Raw genomic sequence first — 17,329 nt, forward strand, 5'->3', positions numbered from 1 at the left:
GGTTTTTAGGCGCCGGGTCCATCCATTCATTAGGCTTGCTTCATTTATCTCATCTCTGCCGCTGTCAGTGACTGCTGCCTATCGCCGCATGCTCCAAGGCGGGGCGTCCGAGAAGGTGTGTATACAAATCCAAATACAGATGATCACCATGGTCGGCGACTGAACATTGGGTTCTCCTGCATAGGTCCTGCGCCATCTAAAAGTGCCAGCCAATTCTGCCTTAGCGTCGCCACAGCATATCAGCCCGTTGAAGAAACCTGAATTACAAGGTACCGTCGGCAGTGCTCTCGAAGATCTAGGAATGAGACGGTCAAAAGCTGTGAGAGATGGTACACCTCGAGCAGGATATCATCCACAGAACAATAATGATCTACCCGATACAAGCCAGAATTTGAAGAAATCATGGAGGCCGTATCAAGGTCGCTGTGATTCGAACAACGGCCTTTGGCGCTCCGACACAATGATTTCTCCCGGAACTGAAAATGCTGTGTCGAGCGGTTCGCGGAAAAATGATACACGGCGCAATGCCAGATCTTTTGACAGAATGTCAAGAGACGAACCGTCAACGTATAGTCCGCATCTATCAGGCTCTCGACCTGCTCAAGTTCCGCACATGCGACTACAGCATCCCTTCAATGCGCCGTCTACTAGTCCGCAATTTGACCCTAATATCAACTCGTTTGCTGTTTTGCCTATACCATCCAGTACACCAGACTTTATTAACAACATGGCTATGCAGCAGCCATTTGTCTCATCTCCCCTATCCAACTTGCAATCATCACAATCACAAACTTTGCCCGATAACCTCCCGTTTACCCCTTACGGTTTCCCGCCAATGCCAGACTTGAATAATCCTGGAAAGATACTACCTTTCATGCCTCCAATGCCCCCATTTCCTCCCATGAGCTTGAGTGTTTCCAGTCCAGCATTGGCACCACCAGTTTTTGGCGGGTTTCCGTTCTGTCCCTTCGACCCAATGTATCCTACAACGGCTGGCCCTACTGGAGGCAATTCTCAGGGTCCAACACCGCAACCATTGCTCGAAATACCACCGCGTGATCGGCGATCTAAGACCCCGGAGCCTCCTGCGCCGACTAAGGAGTATCTGACGCGATCATCCTCGGCCCCGAAACTACATCCCAACCGCCAACCTCTACTGGTCATTCTTGACCTGAACGGCACTCTGATATTTCGAAAACACAGACGCCTGCCCCCTTCTTTCGCCAAAAGGACTGGCCTGGACCAGTTCTTGGACGTTTTGTTGAAAAACTACAAAGTCATGATCTGGTCCAGTTCGCAACCTGAGACGGTAGGCGCAGTTTGCGAGAAACTGTTTCCTGGCGAGAAAAGGAAGTCACTGGTAGCTGAATGGGGCCGCGATAAGTTGAACCTCTCAAAATCTCAGTACAGGTCAAAGGTGCAGGTCTATAAGACCCTAGAGACAGTGTGGAGCAATCAAGAGATTCAAGCCTCGTACCCCAGCTCCCATCAGAAAGGTCGGTCTAAAATGAAGAAAAAGGCGGCGCAAGGGAATCCAAGGTGGGATCAGACGAACACCGTTCTCATCGATGACAGCAAGCTCAAAGCGCTCAGTGAGCCCTACAACATCCTCGAGATCCCGGAGTTCACGAACGCACCGGGTATTGATGAGTCTCGCATATTTCCCAAAGTCCTGGAATGCCTTGATGCCCTAGCGCAGCACGACGACGTCAGCAAGTTGCTCCAGGTCTGGAACTCKAAGCTGGCGGCTAACGCCACAATCCTTGATCTCGACATCGGGGTGAATCAGTCTTCACAACAGCAAACCGGGAGTTCTTCGATGACGCCGTCAACACCCCAGGAAATAGCCCAGGCACGCAAGGAAAGACGAAGAGCTCGCAAACAGGAGAAGAAAGCGGCGCGACGGGCTGCCGCTGCTATCGGCGCTGCATCTGCCAACCCACCCACTGCCGCTGCTGTGTCTGCCATAACAGCTGAAGGGGGCAACGAAGGGGTTACCCCGACCGACAACACCCCAGCTACTCCGGCTGAGGACAGTGCTATCCCAAGAGCTACAGATGTGCCGCAATCGCATACCAGACGTTCTCCCTCTCCCGCCTCCTCAGTGCAATCGGAAAACTACCTTCTCGATCGCCTAGAGGAGTCGTTGAATGTTCGCCGCGACTGATTTGACTTTTTGTACTTGTGTTTTTTGATTCACGAAGAGGATACCCCTGTTATGTGTTACTGTAAATTTAGGTGTGAAGTTATCTGTGTTTGGAATAGATACATTGCAATTTGAGCCTCGTGACACTTGTCAAGAAAATACATGGCGACTTCAAATGCGCCATTTACGGGGACGGCGTGCATCGAACATATTACTGGAAACATAATCTGAACAGAAATATGCTAGGGTCAAGAAGTGCTTTTTGGCTTCTTCATGGCTAGACTAGCTACTATCATTCCACATCTCAAGATATCATTAGCATGGATATACAATATCCATGCATTTTAGGAAGAGGATCTTTTTGAAAGTCAAGTCGACGAATGAAAATACGTAAACCATTCAGTCGTGGGCAACGTAGACATTAGGCGGGTCAATTGGGCGCAGAGGAGGGCGAGAGGGATATCAATGGAAAGCCAGGCCCATTACCCTTCTGGTAACAGGTACGTATGGGGTGTATCCTGAAATGAAAGGGCGTATGGCCAAGGCTTGAGTTCATATAGAAGCTAACCCAATATCATGAGGGGAAGAGAGGACATGACGAGGTCGCTGATAGCATTTTCAGGACACCGTCTATTTGAAGACGTGACCATCAACGTGGGGGTACTCCTTGCCGTCAACAGTGACGGAGGTGTCCCAGGCCCACATGTCCTCGACGAGCTTCTTGTCCTCGGGGTTGGAGGGGTCGAGCTTGCGGAAGTCGTAGCTCTCCCAGTCAGGGGCAACCTCAAAGGCGGGCTTCCAGTCCTGGCCACGGACCAGGAAGACACCGCGGACGACGCAGTTGTAGTTCTCGCCGTAAACGGACTGAGCACCGAAGAGGTACTTGCGGGAAGCCTCGAGACGGGCGTGGAAACCACCTGCGATGGAAAGTCAGAAAGTGGGGGCGATATGGAGCCAAAGAAGTCAAATCCTTACCGATCAGGTTGTTGGCCATGAAGGTGAGCTTCAGCTCGTTGTTGTACTTGTAGTCAACAGCATAGAGAGAGTACTCCTCGGGCTTGTAGTTCTGCCAGAACCAGGGCAGAGCAACGGGGCGGGTATCCTCGTTAGAGTACTGGCGCTTCCACTCATCCAGGACGAACTCGGGCTTGCCAAGAGCCTCAAGAGGGTGCTTGGGCTTCTTCTCAGGTTGAGCCTCGGGCTCAGCAGCAGGAGCAGCAGGCTTGGCAGGGGCAGGAGCAGCCTTGGGCTTCTCCTCCTTCTTGGGAGGAGTGTACTTGATAGCCTCCTCAGCGATGACAGGGCTGGGGACGACAGCCTTGAAAGGAGCCTGGTTGATGATAGTGTTGTACCATCTGGCGACGGCAACGTTCTCAGAGCGCCAAGCCTTGTCCAGAACGGTAGCGAAAGCGCGGGTGAGGAGAGAGGCACCGAAGTAATCGGCGAGGGTGATGCGCTCACCAACCAGGTAGGTGTTGGCGGTGAGGTGCTTCTCGAGGACGGCGAGAGCCTTGTTGGCAGCCTTGGCGGCGTCTTCAACGTTCTTCTTGTTGTAGGGGTCAAGGCCCATCAGAGGGCGGTACCAGGCACCGAGCTTGGGGAGGACCTCAGAGTTGACGAAGGAGAGCCAGCGAAGGATGGCAGCGTAGTCCTGCTTGGTCTTGCCCAGGAGAGTGGTCTTCTCGTTCTGGGAGGTCACTTAAATCCAGTTAGTCTCAAAATATTCAGGACCAGTGGTGTTTGCAACGATGAAACAAGGTCAATTCCATTTTGGGAAATTTTCTGCCAAAAGGCGGGGTAACCAAAAAAATTCAGAGTTGTAACGTTATCAACACAGTAGTTCTGCCAGGGATAACTAGTAATAAAAAATTGCTCATCATGTAAAGGAATTCGACATAGCTGATAGTGGAAAAGAGGGACATTTATAGCAAATTGAAACATACCGTAGACAGCGATGGCGATGGACTCGGAGAGAGTGAAGCCATTGGCACCCTCGAAGGCAGGGACCTTGCCGAGAGGGTGGAGCTTGAGGTACTCAGCAGACTGGTTGAAGGCAGCGGCAGAGTTGGCCTCAGTGTTGACCAGCTCGAGCTCCAAGTCGTTGCACTTGGCAGCGACGAGGGCGGCGATGGTACGACCGTTCTCCTGTTTGAGTGATTCCGATTAGCCACCTGTCCTAAGCAGGGGAAGCAAGGCAGCTGAATGGATGTAATCCATCAAACCGAGGGAAATCAATCAGGCTGATTAATGAGAATAACACATACAGGAAGACCGTAAAGCTTTCCGAAAGCCATTGTGAATGTGAGATGTGGATGGGGAGATGTGGGAGAGAAAGGAGAGGAAGAGGGAGGAGGAGGGGTGGGAAAAGGAGAAGCTGCTCAAATAAAAAAAGGCGACACCTGAGGGGTTCTGGCGGAAAAGAACGACGAAATTTTGTGCGAATCAAGACTCGGCGTCGGCGATCGGAGGAACGTTTGGTCGCTCACGTGATATGTCATCGAAAAACCTCAGGCTTGCCCAACAAAGGCAGAACAAGGATAGGCTAGGATTTCGACGGGGTGGCCACACTGCTACAATTTCTCCCTCCGCCCACATTCATTGACAGTCGTCCCACGATATAAGCAAGGCTCCTGCCTGCCGGTTTCCTCGATTATGGCGTGGCAGAGGCCTAATTGCATCGTTCAGGCGGTGCAGTCAGTCCGAACAGCTCAGTTGCAGTCCATCCTCCGAACCTCCATAGTTGCTTCAAAGAGCTCATTACAACAGCGAAAAGGCACACGAAGTTATGCAACTGAGGCCCAAACCGCTGGTGGAAATGCTCTCCAGGTACGAGCAGCTCCCGAGATCGATTTCTCCCAACTCGCTACCCGTCCTGCTCGGGTCATTCCCGCATCACCGGCCTACTTCTCCGGCAGTCCCAAGTTCATCGATCATTTATTGAATTTGGAACGTATCTGCGCCAAGTACGCATCGCTACCTACGGTGTCCCCGAGCGAAGCGCCCCGAATGGCATGGTTCAAACTTGCGCAGTTCCGCGACTTTGTCGGCGAGCCCGTACCGACGAAGAAATACAAGAGCTTGGTCAAGATTCTGCAGCGACTCAATCGCATTGACCCTGCCCTTCTCCCCGGGGAAGTCCGCGACACCTTGAAGACTTTTCTTCGGCCGGGTAACCCGTACGGAAATAAGCCGGCACCGGCGACAGTGGACGAGATGGGCCGAGCTCGCGGTAGGGGAAAGCGCAAGACCTCTTCGGCGGTGGTCCACCTAGTCGAAGGCGAGGGTGAGGTCATGGTAAACGGCAAGACGCTGACGGAAGCTTTTCCCCGTCTGCACGACCGTGAGAGCGCAACTTGGCCGCTGAGATGCACGTCGAGACTAGACAAATATAATGTGTGGGCTACTGTTCGAGGAGGTGGAGTCACTGGTCAGGCAGAGGCCATCACATTAGCCCTTGCACGGGCACTGCTCGTCCACGAGCCTGCGCTGAAGCCGATTTTGCGAAAAGGTACGTTACAGATGATACCGGTTCGGTGGACAGTAAGAATGTTGCTAACGGACAATTTTTCCTAGCTGGTGTCATTACCGTCGATGCTCGTCGCGTCGAGAGAAAGAAACCCGGTCACGTCAAGGCTCGCAAGATGCCAACCTGGGTCAAGAGATGAAGGCATGTTTATTCTCTCTTGGTCCTGGCGTGCTGTCTGTTCTTTACACCATTTACTGTTCTTATTTTCCCAACCTGTATCATTATCTCACTTGCCATCTTGATTCTTGAATGAATATACCTTCGACTCCTCCGCATCACCGTGAGTGCCATGGCGGTTTGTTTCAAGACAAGACACTTGCATGGGTGGTCTCGGCGACAAGCAATGTACCTTAGTTTGACTCTTATCGGGCGTTACCCTCAGATGACAATGAAATCGATTGATTGGAATTGTGGACAAACAATGGACGAACATTGAGAAGGCCGGCAGCAGGAACTACGACTCCTGACTACTGTCAAATCAGTGCACACTAACCAGAACGATTCTAACTTCCCGAGTCTCGGTCCAAATTCCAAACTGTAGCCCGAATGCAGAAGAACCAAGCAACCCAATTGAAAGATCCAAACATGTAAAAAGGAACAGAAAGAGGTGCGCGGATTTCCGTACGAGAGGGGGGAGGATTGCGCGGACCTTGTACGATGACCGACCAGCCCAGTGCTGACAGAAATGAGAACCAACGTTACACAATACACACTCTGCCGTTGAGCTCTCCTCGAGTCCGAGTCCCGAGTCTCGAGTTTCAGATCGATGAAGGGATCATGTGTCGCGGACTCAAAGTCAGACTATCGCAGCTATTTGTTGCTATTGGCAACGTGGCGCTGAGATCATCGGTCTGCGAACTGAGAAGAAAGAGGGAGCCTGGATACTGAGACGGCCGAGTGACAGTTCGCAGGAGGAGGGTTGCACATTGCTGAGTCTGACTTTGATCATTGTTGTCATCTCCTGGGTCTGTTTGCAATGTTCCTGCCTGTCTATGGCTTTATTTATGAATATATTAGGTAATCACAATGGCAGGCAGAGGCCATTTTTTTGATGCCCTTCGATGATGCTCAATATTTGTTGTTACCTCAGTATGCCATGTGTATTGTTTTCACCAGTCATATGATGCTCTGCTTTGATATTTTGAAGGTTGAACTTGACACTCGACTCTCCGTTTGGCACTGACGATGATCTTTCATGAATAGAGATCAAGTAGAATGATTCTGCACTACTAGTGACAGCCCCTCACATATCCCAACTGTTCGCATTGATGGTTGACTAACGTGCAGCTTGGCAGCCTGGCAACGCCTCACTTGGAATATCCGTAGTATCATTGGCAAAGCTGCAAAGCTGGAAGATCATGAGCAGAAGGACAACAACAGGAAGGAAATACAAAGTAATCACTCAGTCACGTCCCAGGCGAAGTATTTCAAATCAACAAATACCGATCATGATTTCTATTGGATCACGCCGCAGCCGTCAGTCCCGATCTGACGCCAGGGCCCGGTCCCCTCGCACACTAGCTGCTATAGCTTGAACCGTGACTTGAATCATTCATCCCATTACCTCCATGGGAATATAGCACGATCTATCAAGATTCAAGTAGGAGTGAGTGACATCTCTTGCAGATCTCCAAGCTCTACTGGGCCCCTTGCTGGTTTCTGAACTCGGAAAGCTACCAATCGGTTGGTCCGTCCTGCATGCATGGCCTTTCCCAGGACTCCGGTCGCCAGCAGGTCAATACTGTCGATTGTCTTTAGCCAGGTACTCAGTAGTCAGTAATCAGCCGTCACAGTATCCTTGTTGGCTTTTTCGCTATTTTTGCACGAGTTGGCTCGTTTTCAATGACAAGTTAAAACTCGGCTCCGTGTCTCTGGAAGACAAGGGCATGTTAATAACGATACCAACAGTGCGCTCTGCCCTTGTGTCTATGGAAACACAGCATAATTCTCTTCTAGAAGAGACTAATAGGGTTTGTCTCGTCAGTTTGGCGGTGACCATCTAGACTATGACTTGGAGATCACTTGGGGACAGGCGGGTACGTACTTTGTGCTTTTCTGCTCTGGGGGTTTTCTCCTTTACTGAGGATCGGAGTACAATACATACTCATAGTCATGCCCAACTCATGCCAAGCCTGAAGAGGATGTTCTTCTTCGGTCCATTCTTCACCGAGTCCTCTCTTTCTCTCTTGCCTTGTTTTCGTACTTTGTTTTTCAAGATTCCACCAGATGGAGCTAATCGAGAAAGTTTAACCTCTGAGCAGCCACAAGGGGTGTACCAGTGTCTCGGGCTCCTGGGGTCAAGTGGGATTTGTCAAAATTGAGCCATAAACATGATCAACAGGAATGACGAAGATCACCGAAGTGGATTCGATGGAAGATCAGCCAAGCACTAAGCAGGACAGCGTCATATAGTGGCCCTGACATGCTCATAGTCCAGTTCTAATACTCAAATACTGTAGACTAGACTAGACCAAAGAATACAACAAGGCAGGGCAACAACAATAATATGTTTTGAGTACTCGGGTGACTCGAGTCTAAGACAAAGCTAGTGGTACCTTACTTTAGAAAATTACCTACTTACCTAGCGGCCCTGTTCTTTAACCTTATCGGTCATTCCCCTCTGTCGACCTGGATCTGTCCATTTTCTGACCTGTTTCTTTCGGTCTCTCTGCATCATCGTGCGCCCCAGCACAATGGAAAGACCGATTAGCTCCGCATCTTCGCATAGAGTTAATAAAATCATCTCAAATGACTAATTGTCATCTTTCTTCATTTACTCTTTTAGTATGCGTTCCCATCCTGGTGATCCAACCATGTAAGCAGAAATATCAATATTCTCCTGTATATACTCGCTAGGGCAGATCAGTTAGAGCAACCTCAGAAATCGCTCTCGGGTCTATGCTGCCCAATGATGACCCATAAGAATCCCAACAGCAGGACTACAGCACGAATCATAGGGGAAAGGGCAGCAATTAGTACAGTATGTTATAGGTAGTATAGATAGAAACAGCGCCAGAAGAGAATTTCTGCCCCCAATGGCTCGGAACAAACGAAAAAAGAAACAAGTAACATCCGCCATCACGTTCGGGTTGACCGAGTCAAGTGGACACAAAAAGCAAAAACGGACAGAAGAAACGTATGGACCATTTCTTGTATGATTGATAGAACAATAGTAATAATGATGATTATTCCAAGCAGAAGATCTTGCTGCTGTCTTCTAACTTGGAAGTAGATCACTTGCTTTTCTTTTTCCTTTTTTTTTTTGTTTGTCTCTTTAACCCCCCATTCCTTTATTTTGCTTTTTTACTTTTCCCCCTCGTTCTCGTCATATGTGTGTGTATTTCTTTTTGCTTTTTTACTTTTTCGTTTATTTTTATTTTTAATTTAATTTAATTTAATTTTACGCATTTTTCTGTTGCTTGCTTGCTTGCTTGGATGTAAGCGCATCAATAGAGACCACCAAGAGATCATCAATACTTCAGCCTCTCCCTTCTATTGCACTGCTTCTAAACGATACAGCCCCTAGATGCTGATCCTTCTTTCTCCAGAGAGTTTAAATATATAACCTAGAGACCGCTTATCTCTTGATCTATTCTAGTCACTGTCAGTCGAAGTATATCTTGCAACCCATCTTGCGCTCTTGTTCCCCCACTCTCCACGCAGTCTCTGGTGTCCCTCACCTGTCAGAGCAGGTTGCTTGGGCTGCAATTACAGGACTACGGTCATTGGGTCTTATCTTTTTCTGAATCATAGAAAAATTATTATTAGCCCTGGTTCTCTTCCGCACTTTGTCATTCCGCCCGCACTGTTGTGCGTTTCATTCTCTATCAGAGGAGGCTACCATTCTCAAAGAACCACGATTTGAGAGGGGGTCACTGTATCAGAGAGGTATGTTGTTGCCAATCATGCGTACATATTTTGCATTTCAATTTGGTTATGTCAAGCATCTTCATTCATAATTGCTGATATAAAACCAGCCTGCGCATGCTTGCGCAACACGGTACATTGAACCGAACAGAGACTCGCCACGAGACTCAGCACATCCGATAGCAAGAGTGTCGTTCCGAACTGCTTGTACCAGTCTATGAATGAGTGGAAGAGCGAGTAGGAGCTCGCGTTGTAAAGGCTTTCACACAGACGACGTCGTTAACGACCAAACTACACCATCCCGGCAAACTGGAACAATACGCGAGTCCTCCGCTCTCCCCCGAAGCGCATTGGCCTCTTGACCTCGATCGAGGGTGCAGGGTCTTGTGGGACCGACTGCGTGGTATGGATGGCGATAGCCGACGCTTGAAGCAGCATGATCCCTCCAGTTTCACAACCAGCTCGAGGTCGACACGTCGAGGGGTCCCCAGTTCATCCCGCGGTGCTGCGGATCGTTTTCGGCAGCATGGCCAACCTTCAGCACGTGGAAACCATCCGGGATTGTCACAAGCAGCGACAAGATCTCGACTGTCAGGCTACATGGACTATGGATACACTGCGTTTCAGGGTGATTCCTTGCACGGGGATGAATTACAACCATACCCTACGACGTTGCGCGAACAACAGCGCCAGCAGTCGATACAGCAACCCTTCGCCGCGTATGAATCGGAGATGGTATATAATCTCAGTCAGCAAGGTCCGACACAAAATCCGTACGAGGTCGTGCCACAGTACCCAGCACGGCAGTCTGCAGCGATTGACGCCCTCTCCAGCCAATTTGCCGTTCCACAGTACTTTCCAACTAATGAGCCGATGGCTACAGGGGTCCCTGCAGAGGTTTCGCCCTACCTGAACTCGCACCTCTCTTCATCTGCTTATAACCAGCCCGGTCCCATTGGGCGCTCGAGCGCAATGCAGCCCTTTCCCGCAACCATGGCCGAGTTTACCCCTGTGGGGACAACGGCGAGGCGTTTTGAGCAACCAGCAATCTCTCAGCAGCAGCATCATCATTCACAGCAACAACAGCAACAACAGCAACAACAGCAGCAACAACAGCTGCAGCTGCAGCAGCATGTAACTGCGGATTCGACAAACTGGAATGAGGAATATGGTCGGTTTCAACGAGCCTTGCGGTCGACGTTCGATCACATTCGCGCCGGCCGATTGGTAGAGGCTGGGCGATCACTCTTGGAAATTTCCGAGTGGCTTGTCACTAATGCGCGGGAACTCGGTATGTATCTTCCCTAGCGTTTCTTCGGATTCCCACTCATCACTTTATCCACCATCCTTCAAGGATCGTACCTTTTTTTGGTAACATTAAATACAATAATACGTGCACATTGGATACATCATTTGTTTTTCGATGATCGCACTCTTGGCACTCGCCGATGATACCCTCGAGCCTGCATAGCGGGCATATGAAGATCAATTTCATGATGAGGCGTTTTAGTTGCTGACCTTTAACCAATCCTAGGCATTTTGAGCGACGATCCGACGTTCAATTCTGATCGATTTACATTATGGAATGACTTCAACATCTGCTGGTTGGCTGCCTGCCAAAGACAGAAAGATATGACGCAGGAGGTGTTGCGGACCGGCCATCAACCATCTAACACCTCAATGCTCAGTAGCGATCGTTTGGACGATATGGGCAGAGAACTCATTCAGCTGTGCGATCAGATGGAGCAGCATGGGCTGGTGGACTATCAGATGGGCATTTGGGAGGAGGAGATACTCTGTGGTAAGAGCCCTACATTAGTCGAGAAATAATCCTTTTCAAGAAATTTGGCACAGCTATCTGATTCGGCGACTCATCGCATAGTCCTCGGAGAATGTATCGATCTGTTAGAAAGCCGACCAGATAATGTGCGCGCACATGGAGCGAGCGCCGCCGCAGCCACCACTTCGCGGTCCTGAGTGATGGTTCCCGTCGTGTCCGAGCTCGCTTTCTCCAATGGTGCGGTCGTACTCCGTACTTCTGTGGCTGCGCTCGCGTCTGGCCTAACGCACGCAGGAACTAATTTAGTTCTCAAGAACAAGTCCCACGAAATCCAAGCGGCCAATATCTATGGTCCATACCGCCGTGACGGACTACAGAGTACCACTGGATGGTCCTGTCGTCGCTTCTCAGGCCGCACTACGGAGCAATTTCGTTGAATCATGTGTCCATGACTGCACGTCTGTCTTTCTTTACGAGTAGGGCGGAGAAAGTAGGCCATTTCATTTCCAGGCTCCATTGTCCGCGGAGCATGAAGACCTGAACGGCCTCCCTCGCAGGGCTATCATAAGCCCTCCTGGGTGGGCATCTGCCATGAGAGGTCTTCCATCACCAATCACATCTCTGGCGCTCTTCCTGAGACATGAGAGTGATCCCGCATATTACCCAGTATCGTCTCATGTATCATTGGTGCCTCCTCAGGCAACATCCGATTTTGTATATATACCCCTCAAGCGTGAGACTCTCTTCGCATTTCCGGTGCAACCAGTGGGCGGGTCTTTGTGAGCGTATTCAGGATATATCACCACTGCCTTCTAGCGATAGAAATTCTTGGGTTTTTTTTCTCTGTCTGGTATACTATGTCACAATTTCAACAGAACGAACCAGTAGGGGCATGAACCGGCTGACGCAAACTGGGCCACAAATCTAAATTGATACAGCCGCCTATAGCGCCGTGTGACGCCAGTGCAAGACTAGCACGTCCCGGTTTTCAGGTTCGGATCCCGCAAGGCTATCACCACGATTGTGATTTGTGAGAGAGCACAACGAGGCGCGATCCGACTCCTTGGTCGCGGTCATCAGGCCGGACTCCGATCGTCCAAGATCCCCGACCTACATCTGGTAGACCAATCGCGGCGCTTCTTCTTTTTCTTCCAGGATTGCCAAGTAGCCTCGCTTTGTCTAATAATGTCAGAGTGACCACTGGCCTTGCTCAGCTCCGCTGGAGCAAAGATGTGGGGGCGTATGATCAGGACTAAAACATAACCAAGACGTGACCGAGACATCACCATGAAGTGGTGGTCTCGATCACTATCGACATGAATCCGCAGAAGGAGAGCATTACGGAGTACATTGAAGGCGCGCAATCTCTTAGACTTTTAGGAGACGTGCGATTGCCCTCACAATCCATGACTCCAATCATGATACGCAGAGTTTACGTCTAAATCAACACTTGGAAAATTCCATCAAACTCAAACCCAAGCCTTCTGAGAAAACCTGGAAATGGGATCGGAGGGAAGGAAAGGTCCGAAGAAAAGGTTTCTCTAAATGAAAACATGGTGATATCACTGCACTCGACTTATCACATTTCGACATCGGAGAATTCCATAGATCAGGTCCCATCACCAAGGATCGGGAGTTGCTCCCGGTTCCGCGGGACGCTAGTCTAGGCCATAACACTAACCGTATCCACGTTACGAAGCGGCTATCTAGATAGGTACTCGATGGACACTCTGCAGACTAGATCGGACTTGAAATTCCATGGGTGGATGGATGGTGATGAGCTGCAGCTGTATATAATTTATTATTCCTCTCATAGCTAGAGACCCGCAGCATGCTATTTTTTGGACCTTCTTGAATCGGAATATTGGTCGAATCACTGGCAGAGATAGACTCATTTGCATGCATATGTATTCCCAGCTGAGATGCGTAGCTAACCTCTATGGTGTGTATATATCAGAAATTCCGCTTGTTGTGTGGTGGTGTTACATTCTACATATTTTGTAGGTTAGCGAGGTCTATATTCTTGAAAGGCGTTGACATTCTTGGGTCCCTTGTTAGATCATTTACGTGGATAAGTAAAATGCCGAGCAAAATAAGGTACGGTAGCTTGCGTAATGAAGATATTGGTGATTTGATGGTATGCACCGCCCACCGCCTATACATACTCGCAATCTATATCATAGCCACACGCGTGAGGAATATATATATTGGATGGTCATGGACTGTATATGTGCATGTCGTCGTGTCTGTGGTTCCTTCAAGGATGCCAGGATGTAAACTACAGAGGTCATTGATCATCGATGATCGTGAAATTCATGTCAGAACCAAAGGGGCAGAAAAGACCGGCAAGCATTCGACCGCGGCAAGCAACAGATAAAAAGAACAACGCCAGATAGCAAGATTCGAATATACTCATGTGCAACGCTTAGATTTGGCCTGTCGAAACACAGTCGGTCAGTCTTGTCCTTTCCTTGGAACAACCGGCTAGAACATACTCAGTGTCATGCTCAAGCTGACATCGGTATTCTCCACCATCTCCGTAAACTCCTCGAAGCTGATCTTGCCGTCGCGGTCCTTATCCGCCTCCATGATCGTCTTGTCCACTATCTGCTGCAGCTGCACGTCCTTCAGGTTATTGCCCACCATCATCTTCAGCACGATGAACAGCTCGCCGTTGGAGATGTAGCCGTCCCGATCAATGTCGTAGACTTTGAACGCGAATCGGAGCTTCTCCTCTTTGTTGCCCTTGGAGCTGAAAGCCGACAGCCCGGATACGAACTCTTGGAAGTCGACATCGCCGCCTCCGTCTTCGTCGAAGATCGCAATCATTCTGTGTATCGGTAAGCATATCGCCGACGTCCTGGTTGTTCCTCCACGGCGCCACCATCTAGTGTCTGTTCCACGTACCTCGTTGCGAGCGGGTTGGAGGATACTTGGGGGAGGGAAAGGAACTCGTCACGATCGATGGTGCCGGAGCTATCCTGCGGCAGTTTTGAGCCATATTATTCAAATAATTCTTCACGTATTGATCGAACCTTGTCAAGTTTCATGAATCGCTTGCGGAGTCTGTCCACCTCATCTCTGTCGACTGTTGCTGATGATTAGATCGCGGTCCCAAGGATAAAGAGAAAGCCGCTGGTCAAGACTGACAGTTTGAAGCCGAGACAATGTTGTCTAATAACTGTGATGTCCCAACAGATGCTCTACGTCTGCGTGCATCAAACATAGCGGCGTTATTTGGTTCACTGCGTTGCTCCATGTTGGCTGTTGGTCGTGTGTGGTTGAGTGGGTATGCAAAAGTTGAGATGAAAGCGTGGGGAAATTATGAATAAAATAAACTATGGATGTGCAGTGGAGGCTAGTGGAAAGTGCTTATTAACCTGGTTGTGATAATCAACAGGAACAGCACAGCCAGTGGCGGATAACTTTGAGGAGTTGACGGCGAGTAGGAAAGGCTATTCAGCTACCCACTGGTTGCGGCTCCAGGATTCACGTAGCTCATAACATGCCAAGGACTTCACCCGTTCATCAATTTGATATCGGCCAGCCCCGCACTAGCCGGAAACGGAGAGGCAAGCGAACCCCTGAGGCCGTGCGCCAGCCTAAGACAGGCCACGTCTGGGTGACATTACAACGTCAACTCAACCGCCAGTGCTGATACTACGAGATTTCGGTCGTCAATATCTTCCACCATCCATCGATTTTCATCAAACAAATACGTCTACGCGCTTTCGCATGATCAGGCCTATCGATACATACTAATTTTGGGACCACTGTCCCATGGTCGTTGCCGCATTTGCGCCCCAAAGTTCGTATGACTAGATACGGGGGTATGGGGAGGACGCGCCCGAAAAAGCTCACCTCGAAGGCCTCAATCCCCATTGTCCGGGAACATGAGATCGATGTCATCGATGATGAGGTCCATAATGCCCTACAACAGGTGGAAACTGGTGTTGAGAAGGCTGAGGAGTCGGTCAGTGGTTTCCCCGACTAATTTTTAGCCATCCCTGCATGCATCACGTGATCATATCACAACCTCACCTTATAGTGAAAATTTTGTCAGCCGATATACTGGGCTCCAAACAGCGTTCGCTAACCCTGTTTTCAATAGGAATTCCATCTTCAAGCCGCTATCAGCGCGACTGCCCAAGGAAAAGTGAACGAAGCTCACATTCCCACCCCAGAGACCGTCCTCAGTAATCTTCGATATGATGAGCTCTATCCTCCCATCTTCTCGCAGCCGGCGACATACATCCGCTTCTCCTCGACTGTCGAGGACTGTTGCGGATGCCCGTATAACATGACCGAGGAGGATGACGTCTTCCTCAAGATCTTGAATGAGAAGCGGGAGCCGTCGAACCGGATCACAGAGGATCAATTCGAAGAGGTGATGTACTTCTTCGAGGAGACGGCACAGACAAAGCAACCATTTGCAGCTGTAGATAGCCCTCCTGTCCTGAGCTTCGCAGACATGCAAGACTCAACGGATGCAACTGTAGAGGAGAGCGTCAAGCGTTTTGCAAAGGACATATATGAGCACTGGAAGTTGCGACGGATCGCCACTGGGAACCGCCCACTCCTACCGAGTCTCAAGGTAAGCAGACCTCGTCGCATCGTTATCCATTTCCCACGACTGACCCTGAGCAGTTCGAAACTGGTCAAGAAACCGATGATACAGACCCGTATGTCTGCTTTCGTAGGCGTGAAGTCCGTCAGATTCGGAAGACCCGCGGCAGAGATGCCCAAAGTGCGGATAAACTGCGCAGGCTTAGAAAGGAGCTGGAAGATGCTCGACAGTTGGTTGCACTGGTGCGCCAGCGGGAGTTGGCAAGAAAAGAGATGCTCTCAATGGAACGGCAGATATTCCTGCAGCGTTCCGAGGTGAAGGAAATGAAGAGGAAACTCAACATCAAAGACGATGACGAGGACCTTATCAACCAGAAGGTAACTTCAATCCAAGCACGAGTTCCTCATGCGTCTGCTAATTTGTCGGAACAGCCAAAGAAGAAGCCTGCGGAGGCACCAGCTGCACAACGGCCTACCGCTCCTCAGGTCCGGATGCCACAGAAGCCCGGTACTCAGGCTGCGGACGACCTGCAGCTGCTCGAAGACGTCCAGGCGGAGAAAGAAAACGAGATTCTGCGGGATATCAAGCAGAACATTGCGAAGCATATCAAGTGGAACGAGGGCTATGTGGATTTCACAAGAGCGCCTCTCTCGCCACCTCCGGAGAAAACCTTCCAGGCAGCATTCCGTCCGGCAATCACCACCCAATTGCCAACTCCTCCTTCTTCAGATTCGTCCGACAATATGATGTTGGACTCTGCCTTAGATACCGCCAATTCCCTCTCCTTCCGAGATAAGCTAGTTCCTCGTACATGGGAGATGAATGAGGACACCAGCAGAATACCGTCGTTCAGGAGGCGCATTGGGCGCGGCGGTCGTTTGATGATCGATCGTCGGAACCTGGTGTCGCGGTGTAGAATCGAACTGGATCCGCTGAAGGCTGATCGATTCAAGTATGATCGGGAGGATTCGGACGATGAGTCAGAATTCGAATGTGATCCGTACGATGTCCAGATCATGCAACATCGTGCCATAATGGCTGCTAAAGCACGAGATCAAGCTGCTGCTGCCGCCCAAGCACATGCGCAGGCTCAAGCAGCTCAAGCGCAAGCACAGGCTCAAGCGCAGAAACGGTTGCAGGCCGAACAAACCACAACCAACAATGGGCCGCCGAACATGGGGCAGACAATGGGATCGAACCCCGGGCCTGGTGCCGTCGCCTCCACTTCGTGAGATATGAGCTGGGCTTTATTTCTTCTCTCTTCGTCTTCGTGTCTTGTTTTAATTCCCCCCACTCATATCTTGCATTTGGCGGGCGTTCCTCGATTCTTTTGTTCCCCTCTGCTTCGTCTTTCACCTCGAAATTCCTCTGTACTTGTACTTTTACCGTCCCTCCGATATCTTGACCTCACGAGCCGCCACCTTTTTAACCTTGACTCCGATG

The 17,329-nt window shown here is 50.0% G+C and overlaps 6 protein-coding genes across 6 annotated transcripts; 4 read left to right on the forward strand and 2 right to left on the reverse strand.

The window, feature by feature from the left end:
- Positions 1-88: 88 nt before the first annotated feature.
- On the forward strand, positions 89-2,167 carry Asppvi_008887 (NIF domain protein; the record flags this gene model as incomplete). Its single annotated transcript, XM_043304752.1, has 2 exons — positions 89-115; positions 185-2,167. The coding sequence occupies 2 exons, from the start codon at positions 89-91 to the stop codon at positions 2,165-2,167; spliced, it is 2,010 nt and encodes a 669-aa protein (XP_043160687.1).
- A 609-nt stretch (positions 2,168-2,776) lies between these two features.
- Asppvi_008888 (putative translation elongation factor eEF-1 subunit gamma) lies at positions 2,777-4,440 on the reverse strand (the record flags this gene model as incomplete). Its single annotated transcript, XM_043304753.1, has 4 exons — positions 2,777-3,063; positions 3,122-3,844; positions 4,090-4,291; positions 4,411-4,440. 4 exons carry the CDS (start codon positions 4,438-4,440, stop codon positions 2,777-2,779), a joined length of 1,242 nt encoding a protein of 413 aa, XP_043160688.1.
- Positions 4,441-4,798: 358 nt separating this feature from the next.
- Asppvi_008889 (mitochondrial 37S ribosomal protein uS9m) lies at positions 4,799-5,811 on the forward strand (the record flags this gene model as incomplete). Its single annotated transcript, XM_043304754.1, has 2 exons — positions 4,799-5,654; positions 5,720-5,811. 2 exons carry the CDS (start codon positions 4,799-4,801, stop codon positions 5,809-5,811), a joined length of 948 nt encoding a protein of 315 aa, XP_043160689.1.
- Positions 5,812-9,944: 4,133 nt separating this feature from the next.
- Asppvi_008890 (uncharacterized protein) lies at positions 9,945-11,369 on the forward strand (the record flags this gene model as incomplete). Its single annotated transcript, XM_043304755.1, has 2 exons — positions 9,945-10,830; positions 11,074-11,369. The coding sequence occupies 2 exons, from the start codon at positions 9,945-9,947 to the stop codon at positions 11,367-11,369; spliced, it is 1,182 nt and encodes a 393-aa protein (XP_043160690.1).
- Positions 11,370-13,744: 2,375 nt separating this feature from the next.
- cnaB (calcineurin regulatory subunit B) lies at positions 13,745-14,578 on the reverse strand (the record flags this gene model as incomplete). Its single annotated transcript, XM_043304756.1, has 5 exons — positions 13,745-13,755; positions 13,815-14,149; positions 14,227-14,300; positions 14,355-14,407; positions 14,470-14,578. 5 exons carry the CDS (start codon positions 14,576-14,578, stop codon positions 13,745-13,747), a joined length of 582 nt encoding a protein of 193 aa, XP_043160691.1.
- A 555-nt stretch (positions 14,579-15,133) lies between these two features.
- On the forward strand, positions 15,134-17,118 carry Asppvi_008892 (enhancer of polycomb-like protein 1; the record flags this gene model as incomplete). Its single annotated transcript, XM_043304757.1, has 4 exons — positions 15,134-15,292; positions 15,431-15,913; positions 15,967-16,263; positions 16,318-17,118. 4 exons carry the CDS (start codon positions 15,134-15,136, stop codon positions 17,116-17,118), a joined length of 1,740 nt encoding a protein of 579 aa, XP_043160692.1.
- Between the last annotated feature and the right edge of the window lie 211 nt (positions 17,119-17,329).

This window comes from Aspergillus pseudoviridinutans (genome assembly GCF_018340605.1).
Source record: "Aspergillus pseudoviridinutans IFM 55266 DNA, scaffold_6, whole genome shotgun sequence".
NCBI lineage: Eukaryota > Fungi > Ascomycota > Eurotiomycetes > Eurotiales > Aspergillaceae > Aspergillus > Aspergillus pseudoviridinutans.